We start from the raw sequence: 11763 nt of genomic DNA on the forward strand, positions 1-11763 counted from the left end.
GGTGCATGCAGTAGGCAGCTGATCAATGATTCTGAAATCAGTTCTATATAATAAAACCCTAATATGCAAATCGACTGAACAGTGGAAAGACCAGTCACCATGATATTCACTGAACACCAGGGGGCAGACACTCAATGCGGGAGTTGTGTTCAGCCAGAAGCTTCTGCTTGTATCATATCCACTAACAGTCCTTTGGTCAAAGTGAGTCACATGGCCAACTTAAAGTCATGATATAGGGAAGTACAACCTGCTCATTCATGTTAGATAAAGGGAAGGGAATTATTAATTGTTGAATAATAATTTAATCAACTATAATGTATAGACTAACTGTTATAATTCTCATGGAACCTACTGGGATTTCTTGTACTTTTTCTTCCCCCCTACCCCCACTGCAACACAGAAATTTATGTGTTCACAAATGAAAGCATGGTTTTACTGGCAGGATCAGATGATTTAAATAATAGATTTTCCAATTCTTTTAACTACCAGATAAGCCAATGTCACATCCTCATTTCAAAAGAATTTAATGGCTACATCTGTTCTTCAAGTTTCTTATCTTTCCCCTTATGAGTTCTTTATTTTTGAGATATTATGCTTTGAGATATTTCTCCCCCTTCACCCAGATTATTAACTCTGACTGGAACTATAGCCATTCTCTCCTTTGTTTCACCTAGTGCATTTTAAAATTTGAAACCATAACATAATAGTTACAGAAAGTATGGGATGATGTGTGCATGTATAGGATGACCAATTTATCCTGGTTTAACCGGAATGTCCTAGTTTTAGCATGGAAAGCCCCACAACCGTGGAACTCCCTCAGCCCCAGGTGAAATGAGACAGCTGGTCACCCTCATGCTGTATTTGAATCTCTTCAAATCCTAGTTTTATTTTTTAAGTTGTTATCTGTGTCTTCTATTAATCCTGTTTTGCTGGGTGCATGCCCTGTTTGATCGTCCTCCTTCTGGCTGCTGGGAACTCTTATCTGACTTGTTATTTCTCTTTATCTGCTAGACTGAGACCATCTGGGTCTTGCCTGTCATGCACAAGGGCTTGGAATTAATTTAGTCATCAGCTTTATTGGTTTGGGGGAAAGGAAAACTTACAAGGCCCATGTTCCAGTAGAAGGACTTGCACCCTTATTGCTCTGCTTTTATAGGGTGGGCAGGAGGAAACAATCTTAACAATGAAAGGATGCACAAAGTACTTGGGTGCCAGGCAGTCTGGAGTTGGACTCTAGTTAAAGAAATTATCTGGGAATTCCAGCTGCCAGCACATGACGTTTGTTGGGAGACACTTCTGCATGGGTTTCTCTTATTTCTGCACATCTTGTGAACAAAGACCCTGACAGCTTTTATTTAGGATTAACTTCCCAAAGAAGTTTGTATAGTGAACAGCCTTAAGAGATATAGTGTGGCCCTCTGGAGCCAAAGACACATTTGTTTGTTAATGGGCATAACAAAGACCATGTTTGCCCCTAGAGCAAAACGTGGGCAGGTTTACTTGCAGCCCTGTTTAAAATACTGGGGTTTCCTAAGTGTGGGTTCCTCTCCTGTGACACACATCCACTTGGGCCCACCTCTGTATTGGCAACCAATGCAAACATGAAGTTCATGCTGCTTATTGTACTATGAGTAATAAAGTCACTTATCTCTGACCCACTGATAGCACCAAGCTACTGGGACCAGCCCTGATTGCCCCTCAGGAGCAGGGGTTAGTGGAGAAGCCCTGAGGAGTGATTGACGCCAGGCACTGACAATGGGTGCTGGTATCCATGAAACTGAGGTAGACTAACTTTTAGCTTTCAAGCAGGGAAAGTCTTATACCCGTCACAATTTCTCAGCAGAGCCCTTTTAGAAGTGATGTGCCCTCCTGTCAAAAATCTGAGTTCAGTGGAAGTGCCTCCATAATCTGCTCCACCAAGCAAGCCCAAATGAAGCTACTTTAGATAAGTCTGCTTAATTTAATACAGTGAATAACGGGCAACTACATGGTGTTCTATAATCCCCGATTGATCTCTCTATAGAGGAAGTCCCAACCTATGGAAGCCTTGTCTTCTAAGGATTGATTTACCAGTATATGTATTTTTCTACAGCAGCAACTTTGTAGACAGCAGTTAGATGCAGCCCTAGTTATTCCTACATTGGCCCTCTAAACTTATTAAACAGCTTTATTTTAGTGTTAAAATCATGGGTTCTGGAGCTAGACTATCTAGATTCAGGTCCTGGCCCCTCCATGATACAGGTGTGTGACCTTTGACAAATTACATTAATCTCTCTCTTTCCTCACTTAAAAATGAAGGGTCATTTTAAGGGTTGAATGAATAATGCATGCCATGTGAGTAACTCCTTTCCAACCTACTATGATAACCATTTAGTAATCTGGCCACTTTGCCCTAGCTGGTTTGGTTCAGTGGATAGAGCGTGGGCCCGTGGACAGAAGGCTCCCGGGTCTCGGGTTCGATCCTGGTCAAGGGGACCTATCTTGGTTGCAGCCTCCTTCCTAGCCTAAGCGATGTGTCTCTCTCACATTGATATTTCTCTCTGACTTTCCCTCTCTAAAAAAAATAAATAAAAATGTTTTAAAAATATATTTAAAAAGTAAATCTGGCCACCTATGTACAATGTAAGCAAACTTAATCATTACTATAGTCTTGCTCATGTAACATATACTGTTGGAGATAATGCTTATTACCTACTTCTATTTCCAGGGGAAGGCTTCCAGTAGAGCAAGTACTCCTTTTTAAAAATATATTTTTATTGGCTCTAGCTGGTTTGGCCTGCAAACCAAAGGGTGCTGGGTTCAATTCTGGTCAAGGGCATGTACCTCAGTTGCAGGCTTGTCCCTGGTCCAGGCCCTGGTGGGGGCGTGTAGAGGAGGCAACCAATTGATGTGTTTCTCTCACATTGATATTGTCTTTCCCTCTCTCTTCCACTCTCTTTAAAAATCAATGGAAAAATATCCTCGGGTGAGGATTAAAAAAAAAAATTTGATTTCAGAGAGGAAGGGAGAGGGAGAGATAGAAACACCAATGATGAGAGAAAGTCATTGATTGGCTGCCTCCTGCACATCCCCCACCAAAGATGGAGCTCACAACCTGGGCATGTGCCCCCAACTGGGAATCAAACCGCAACCCCCCCCACCCCGACCCCCTGGTTCATATGTTGACACCAACCACTGAGCCATGCTGGCCAGGCAAGAGCAAGTACTCTTAACCTGAGTTCCATGGACACCTTTAGGAGACCCTTATATCTTTATTTTCTCTGACCTCTAACTAAAATTTCCTGCAAATATGAATATGGATAACCAACCACAGTAATAGTAGCAATGTCTATGAATCTGTACAAAATAGAAGTCACAGATGTTTTCAAGACATTTCCCTGGTTGCAGGTATCTCAAAACGTCATTCATGTTCATCACTACTTTGAACTCATAATAGTGATTAGCCCTGCCACTAAATCTCATTATTTAATGCAGTAACAAAAAGCACATATATTATTTATCATAAATGTGTTTGTTTTAGACTTCTAGGGTTATATTTTAGTGATATCGGTTTCCTTTGTAATGCCGTATATTTTATGCACACAAAAACATTATTCTGAGGACAGATCCATAGTCTTCACCAAATGCCAAAGGGGCCTACTGCCTATTGCGCAGGGAATAAGTAGCTCTTCAGTAGAGTAAAACTGGCCTTGCTCTGCCCACTCCATTCTCACCAGTGAGAGGGCCAGACCCATGTGGAAGGCTCTGCAATTCTCCAGCCCTGCCTGTGAGTGAGTGGAAGAATCTCCCTAACAAGAGGGTCGAATATTAGGAAATGCACCTGGTCCAGTCCAGATCTAAATTATGTCCTTGGATGTATGAGCATCAAATAAAGGAGAATATATTGATATCCAGCTGTCTGACTCCTGAATATTTTTAAAAAATATTTTATTGATTTTTTTACAGAGAGGAAGGGAGAGGGATAGTTAGAAACACCGATGAGAGAGAAACATCGACCAGCTGCCTCCTGCACTCCCCTTACTGGGGATGTGCCCACAATCAAGGTACATGCCCTTGACCGGAATCGAGCCTGGGACCCTTCAGTCCGCAGGCTGACACTCTATCCACTGAGCCAAACTGGTTTCGGCATGACTCCTGAATATTTTTCAAGCGGTTCCAAACTCCAGCAGAGAGGTCAGTTACTAGGTCCCCTCAAACAGCATGTGACTAAATGACAGACTGTAATTTGTCATTTCAACCATGTATCTTGGGGTCTTTCTAGGCATATGGTGGGTCCACTAGGGATGGGTCTATGTCTTGCCCTCCATGAGGCACTGGAGAGGGCACTGTGTTAAAAGACACAGCCTCTGGCCCCTGGAGGCTTGGGTCCAAATCTGGGTTCTGATACTTTACACATGGGTGACCTGGAACAAATTACTTAAACTCCCAATGCCCTGTTTTCTCATCCATAATCGCAACTTCCTTTCATGGTCTTAGCAAGGGCTGCATGGGTTAAAACATCAAATAGAACAGTGCCTACCATGTAGTGAGAACAGAGCATGGCAGGTGGGGAGAGGAGATCGTGTATTTTTTAGCCTAGGTATTTTTGTTTTCTTTTTTTACATATGTCCCTGTCCTCCCGCCATTGACCCCTCCAACCCACCCCCACCCTCTACCCTCCACCCCAGGCCTTCACCACCCTATTGTCTGTGTCAGTGGAGCCCAGGTACTTTTCAAAATGCGGCTATGTATATTTCCCCTGCAGATAAAATCCTGAGGTCCTAGAGATGGATTGTTTGATTAGATTTTATGGGAAAAGATAAATAACTGAAATGTTACTAAGCCTCTGAGAGGGTTGTCCTCTCTCTTACCAGTTAGAATAAACTCAGCTTTCTCTAATAAACAGGTGGTTATGGTGCTTCTAGGAGGCAACACACAGCAAAAAACAAAGACAATGTTGGTGTCAGTTAGAAGGTGGGAGAAGTGGGAATGGGACCTGGGGGACAATCTGTCTAGCAAGGAACCTGAGATATTTATGTTACTTTTAAGAATAAAGAAACATTTCTTAGGAGAATTGGGTGACTTCCCTCAAATTTTTCAAGACCGAAATCTAGAAGGAAATAATAGATTTTTAAACATATCCTATCTAATAAAGAAGGAATATGCAAATGGACCATCACTCCACCACAAAGATGGCTGTACCCACAGCAGAGGCTGAGTTTCCGTAATGAGCCTTAACAAGCAATCAGCAGGGACCTGATGCTGTGCACCCCTCTCCCGCCCACCCTGGGGTTTGACAGGGGACCTCAGGCCACACCCCCTGCCCCAGCACCAGGCTGGTGGACCTCAGGCCATGCCCCCACCCAGCAGGGCTTGGTAGGGGACCTCAAGGTGCGCCCCCCCGCCCCCTGCCCCCCACCTCGGTTCTGGGCTGGGGGACCTCAGGCTGCTCTCCCTGTCCCCGCACTGGGCCAGGGGACCTGAGGCTGCACCCTCCACCTGGCGGGGCTTGACGGGGGACCTCAGGCCACACACCCTTCCCCTGATGGGGGATCTCAGGCCAAGCCCCCTGCCCTGGTGCCAGGCCAGGAAACCTGAGACCACATCCCCCACCTAGAGAGGCTTAATGGAAGCTCAGGTCGCACCCCCCTCTCAGTGGGGCTCGTCAGGGTACCCAAGGCTGTGCCCCCCTCCCAGTGGGGCTTGAAAGGGGACCTGAGGCTGAGCCCCCGGCCCTGGAGGGGCTTGACAAGGGTGGGACCGGCCGGGTCTGGATCTAGCACAATGGAGGGGGAGGCTGGGTCTGGGTCTCGTGTGATTTTGAGGTGCACATGGGTGGGCAGGGACTTGATTGACTCTGGGTCCCGTGGTGAGCCCCAGACTCTGACAGGAGGAAGATTTTCATATACATTTTACTAATTTTCTTTCATCTCTGACACTTCTATTATAGAAAAAGGGCAACTAGCAATATTAAAATATTTCCTCTAATTAATCCCCTTTTAATGTGCACGAATTTTGTGCACCTGGCCATTAGGCTATAAATAAAAACAAATTCTCTATGCAGATACACATACCTGGATTTTATGGGGTGGACAATACTTTTCTGTGTGGAATCTTCTTCCCATTATCGCCTTGGTCTGTGTTCTGCCCTATGACTTGCAGCAGTGTCAGACACTAAAATCTCAAGACTTCAGCTATTTCCACTTCTCTCTACTGTATACTCATCTTTATGTGTATAACATTCATTAGTCCTTTGAGACTTCATCGTAGTGGGAATCTAGCTAAAACTGCGGAAGTATAAAATTACACAATCTATATTCTAAAGAGGTATTCTCATTTCCATTGGTATCTGTATTCTCCCCACCCCACCTAGGGCTTAACACAATACCAGGGACATGGGACTTCGCCTACATAGTTGTTTGAATCAGTACCTTGTCTGGGATTTTATTGAAAGGGTGATAACGCCTTTTTCAACATTGCTATGGCAGATGCATCATATTACCAGCGTTGGTGGGGATCATTAGAAGGACACACAGGATGCAAAGACCACAAAAGGTTCTCTGAAACAAAACTAAATTTATTTGCTTGACTGGAAGGCACAAACAGCAAAAGGGAAGAAGTACAGCAAATCTGGGGAGAGTCTGAGTTCCGGTCTCTGGTGGGTTCCCACGACTGAGAGTAATCGCTTCTTTGTAGTTGGCCATCGCACTGGGTCATTCTTCAGAGTGCGGGCACCACGGCCGAAGGTGTCCAGGGTGGGCTGCATGAGCTCCCACGGGCACAGTGTCACTCAGATGACAGTTGAGGTGTCTGAAGTCGATCAAAAATCTTTCCTAACGGGATCCGTAGCGCATCAGCACGGCTGGCTTCATCGAGTAAGACCCCTTCACGCATCTCTTTGGGAACTGTCAGACCCAATGTCCTTCTTGCGGTTAAGGCAAAACATACCCGTGTACTTAGAAAAATGAATTTCATGTGGACAGGTTGCCCTTCAGGTTGTAACAAGGCAAAACATGAGAGACACACAAAACCCGTACACGATGTTCAAAGTGACATTACACACGACGGCCAATAGGTGGGAGCGACCCAAATGCACACCAATGCGGAATGGGTACGTGGATGTGGCACGTTCAGAGAACCAGACATCACTCAGACACGGAAAGGAATCAGGCACGAACACATGTTACAGCGTGGGTGAACCTCAGAAACGTTATGCCAAGGAAAAGCGGCCAGATACGAGTCACACACTGCGACTCCGTTCCTAGGAAGCATCTAGAAAGGGAAGTCCGCCCAGACACAAGGCAAACTGGTGGTTACTGGGGCTGGGAGGGGGATGGGAGCCTAGTGCTTCAGGGCTACAGAGAGCTTTGGGGTGATGAGAAGTTTTCCCAACAGGGATGGCGGCAGCAAACCCTACACTAGTAGATGCCACTGAATTCACTGAATTCTACACTTCACACGCGTTCTTACGCGAATTACATCTCAATAAAAAGAAAGGGGGGAAAAACAGAAAAGTTGAGCCGTCTTTGGAGGCGCATTGAAGGCCCCCAGAGGCAGAAAAGAGGTGAGGGAGACTGTGGAGCAATGGCTCAGCGAGCCGGGGCGGGGGGGGGGGGGTGAGAAGGGGGCCAGGTTCCGCCTCAGACTCTAACAAGGCCCCCAAACAAGGCCACGAACAAGGCCGCAAAAATGTGAAAGGCAGCCCAGCCCGTGTGGCTCAGTGGTAGAGCATCTAGCCACAAATCAAGAGTTCGCCAGTTCAGTACCCAGTCATACTGGGCTGCAGGCTGGATCCCCAGTGGGGACCGTACAGGAGGCCATCAGTTTTGCCTCTCATGAATGTTTCTCTCTTTTCCTCTCTCTCTAAAATCAATAAAAACATATTGTTTTAAAACTTGAAAGACAAACAAATAAAACTCATTCCAAATGGTTACCTATGTGCTTTTCTGCAATAAGCTATACTTCTAAAACTAGAAACGACTGCAGAAAGGGAGAAAACACGGCATCCAGAAATGCCCTTTCCCAGGCCTGCTTGCAGCCTGCAGGAGAGCTGGGCTGCGGGGGGCGCCTGGGGCACAGAGCCTTCCAGAGGCCCAGACACGCCCCGCCCGCCGCTCTGCCGGGACCCCTCTGCACACTGGGAGGTCTCCCGTGGCCTCCACACAGGGCGACAAACATCGTTTTTAGTCGTTCCAACACAGTCATTCCAACACTCTTAATGAACACACTGTAACCACCGATTCGCATACACTGCGGCACCAAAACCATTTGAACTAAATAAGCAAATATAAAGTACATTCTGCAGAAAGATTCTAACATTTCATAGGTCCCTTCAGTCTATACCATGTCCAGTGAAACCATTTGAAAGGCTGGGCCCTCCTGTCGCCCACTAAGGCGCGGACAGACAGACTCAGTGCTGGAAGCCAGACAGAAGGCAGTCCCCGTGTGCTTGCCCTCCCGGGAGGCGTCCACAGCACTGGACTCGGAAATGGAAGGAACGAGCTGCTGCCAGGACAGGCATCTGGGCTCAGGGAGGGCCCGGCCACCTGGACGAGATGAGTCAATGGCAGGGACCTGTTGCCCAACAGGCAACTCTCAAGTGCTTCAGAGGGCACATTTCATGTGATGTGCTTAACGCAGCGAACAGTTAAAAACCACTCATCTTAAATTAATATAACGTAATCAGCATTGTACAGTTAATTGATTCAGAAAACCAGAGGCTTCGGGAGGTTAACCTGAGCCAGGTGTGGATTTCATACACTTTAGAAGTTTAGAACATTAAAATCGAAATCACTATGACAGTGGCAGCAACCAAAACAATAATGCAAGCAAAACAATCCTGGGTTATTAAATCACTCCCACTTCTATGTAAAAGCACGGGGTTGTGCTTCTAAAATTAACCGTCCATAACCTGCACATCAAAAATGGAAAATACTGACACATTAAAATAACCCCGAATGAAGGAAAATCTCAGAACTCACTTTGGTAGATGCTCTTAGGGTTTCCAACAGAGAGAACACAGCACAGGCCTCAGCATTTGGGAGAGCCGGGCAGGCCTCCTTTCTCTTTGCCCTTGGCCTGGCCGGCTGCCTGCTGGCCCCCACCTGGCTGAGTTGGTGGCACGGATGCCGTCCCCTCCGCCTTCGAGAGCGGCACGACCTGCCACTGCACCGGCTTGGACTGTGGCAGCTGCTGGAAGGCGGACGGCAGCTGGACCAGCCGCTGCCCAGGCCTTGTCTGGCCGGAGCCAGGCTGGGACAGCGGAGCTTGCTGGGGCTGCAGGACGCCTCCTACTCCGTTGAGGTTGATGACAGCAGCAGCCTGCTGGGCGGGCGGGCCTTTGGGGGAACTGCTGGGAGCCTGTGCCCTGGAAACCTGCCTCGCCTGCTGCCGAAGACGAGAAGCGGGGGGCTGTGCAGGTGGCGGCTGTGCCACCAAGTGGCAGAGCAGCTGCTGCGGCTGCTGGGCCTGCTGCAGGATGGTGGAAATGTCCGAGCCCTCAGGGACCCAGAGCACCCGGATGGGCATGAGACTGGACATGTTTCCCAGCACGTACTGCACGCCGCCTGAGGGGGCAGCCTGGGGGGCGGCCGGCCCTGCGTTCTGGGGCTGGCCTCCGGAGGGCAGGCTGCTGGGCTTTGCCCCTGAAGCAGCCCTGGCCCCGCGAGAGGAGGCCTGAGCGGGGTTGTGCTCTCTCACCACAGTCTGGACGATGCGGACGGGGCCGATCAGCTGAACGACCTTGGGGTCAACAGCGCTGTGCTTGACCTGGATGAACGGGGTTATGCGGGATGCTCTGGCAGAAGACACAGTGGCTGCAGGAAGTGTGCGGACTCGCTTCCCTTGCGCAGAAGATTTCTTGGGAAGACGTGATGGCTGACAGGCAGGGGCAGGAGATGGAAGCGCTCGAACCCTGGGGGGCTGCTGTGAAGGCAGAGGCTTACCCGAGGAGCTCTTCCCTGAGCTGCAGGGACGACTGAGGGCTGGAGGTGTGCGCTGGCCTTCCTTGCCCGGTGCTGCGGACGGAGTGGACACGGCCTGCGGCTGCTCTGCTGCTCTCCCCGGACAAAGCTGGCTGAGACGGGTGAAGCCACGGGAGCCCCGTGGCACCCTGACTGGACAAATCCTCTGTTTCCCAGATTCCTCGGACTGTCTGGCTGCTTTGGCAGCACCAGGCTTGGACCCAGACACGGAACTATAGGAATGGTCATTTTGAAAGGAGGGGAGGTGAGACATCGGTCTCCCACCTCTGACTTTTTTCCGGGGCCTTCGCCCAGAGATAAATGGATCATTCAGAGACTTCATGACGGTCGGCTTTGTTGCCTGGGATAGATTGCCAGCTTCACGTCCAAATAGAGAATCATCTTGTTCCTCCAGGGTTGGCCAGACTGTTGGTTGTGCATCATCATATTCAACGGAATCCTCGTCATTAGAATATTTGTCCATATCCACTTTAGAAGGGAAATCCCAGTCAACGAGTAGCTGTTCCCAGTCATCTACCAAATATCCGTCTTTGATAATGCCAAGGTCATCCAACCGATCTGCTTGACTTTCTTCGCTTTTCTGGTCAGGAGCCCGTGCCTTTAGCTCAGGAGGGGATGGGCTGTGAGACACCTCCGGCTGCGGGTCCAGGGAGGCTGCAGAGCAATCCTGGAGGCTCCTTTTCATTGGGGGAGCGTTCATCTTTTGCTTGTTGTAGAGCGGCTGATTTTCAATGCAGGCTACTGACAGAGAAGGGTCGAGGCACAGCGGCTCCGCGGTAGCTAAGATCGGCTGGTTCTCAAGCGAAAGTCTGTCTTCCTGGGTCCAGATCTGGCCATCGCTGGTTATGGACTGCACATCGGAAGCTAACGTCTGCATCGTTGGGCGTAAGAGAACGTGCCTGCTCCGGAAAGCACTGCAGTCCGAGTGCGTGCACCGTCTGTAGTCCCGCACCTCGGTGATGACACACCCGCTCTGAAAGATGTCCACCTGAGACTTTTCCAGGACGTCCACCAGATCAGGGCACAGCATCTCTGCATCCAGGTACTGAAGGAAGTCGCTATCATGGTAAGGCAGCAGCACGGTCTCCAAATACGTTTCCGTCTCGACCCTGAGCACCAGCGAGTACTCCTTCTCGCCCGGGAGCAGGTTGACCAGCAAACAGGGCGGGGACTCCCTCTTGACCAGCTTCTCCAGCAAGTGCACGTTGCGCATCAGCTCCTCCGGGCCCTCGGGCTCCCGCCCGCACTCCTCCACGTAGATGTCGTACAGCTTCTCCTGCAGGGATTTGCCCTCAGCGGAGGCGGCTTTCCTCTTGGGAGGCCTCTGCTGGGCGCCCTCAATGACCCGGCCCGCGCGGTCCACAGCTCGCTCTAGCGCCCTCTGCATGGTGACACGAAGTGGGGGCCTGAGAGGAGAGAGCGCGTAAGTACAATATAATAAGAGCGCTGTGGCTCGCTCACCAGTCCGTCTGCAATGTCGTCTGCAGTGTCCATGTATCGCTTTGCAAATGTTGCGACTCGAGTGAGCAGCGCCCGGCTTCCCCTCACAACGGACACGAGAAACCCCCGCTTCCCCACCCCGAAGGCCGTGGCCCTGAGCGCGGCCCCCTCGTCCGCCAGCAACGCAGAAAGGACTTACGATCGATCGGGGCCGCCTGTCCGTGCAGCAGCCGCCTGAAGCCGCACCTCACTCACCGAGCCTCGAGGTCTGCAGCCTGGGCCGGAAGTGGGGGCGCCCTCTCTCTTTTTCGTGCTCCAGGGCTGGCGGGTCTCGGGTGCGCATGCATGCTCTGCCTGGCTT

General features: G+C 49.6%; 1 protein-coding gene across 1 annotated transcript; it reads right to left on the reverse strand.

The window, feature by feature from the left end:
* Nucleotides 1-9009: 9009 nt before the first annotated feature.
* On the reverse strand, nucleotides 9010-11349 carry LOC118720159 (transcription factor SPT20 homolog). Its single transcript, XM_036440084.1, has one exon. It carries the CDS (start codon nucleotides 11347-11349, stop codon nucleotides 9010-9012), a length of 2340 nt encoding a protein of 779 aa, XP_036295977.1.
* Between the last annotated feature and the right edge of the window lie 414 nt (nucleotides 11350-11763).

The sequence above is a fragment of the Pipistrellus kuhlii genome, unplaced genomic scaffold, assembly GCF_014108245.1.
Source record: "Pipistrellus kuhlii isolate mPipKuh1 unplaced genomic scaffold, mPipKuh1.p scaffold_m20_p_16, whole genome shotgun sequence".
NCBI lineage: Eukaryota > Metazoa > Chordata > Mammalia > Chiroptera > Vespertilionidae > Pipistrellus > Pipistrellus kuhlii.

Bases quoted from the DNA above. Each gene is read 5' to 3' on its own strand.
- LOC118720159 (XM_036440084.1), bottom strand. From the start codon at position 11,349: ATGCAGAGGGCGCTAGAGCGAGCTGTGGACCGCGCGGGCCGGGTCATT.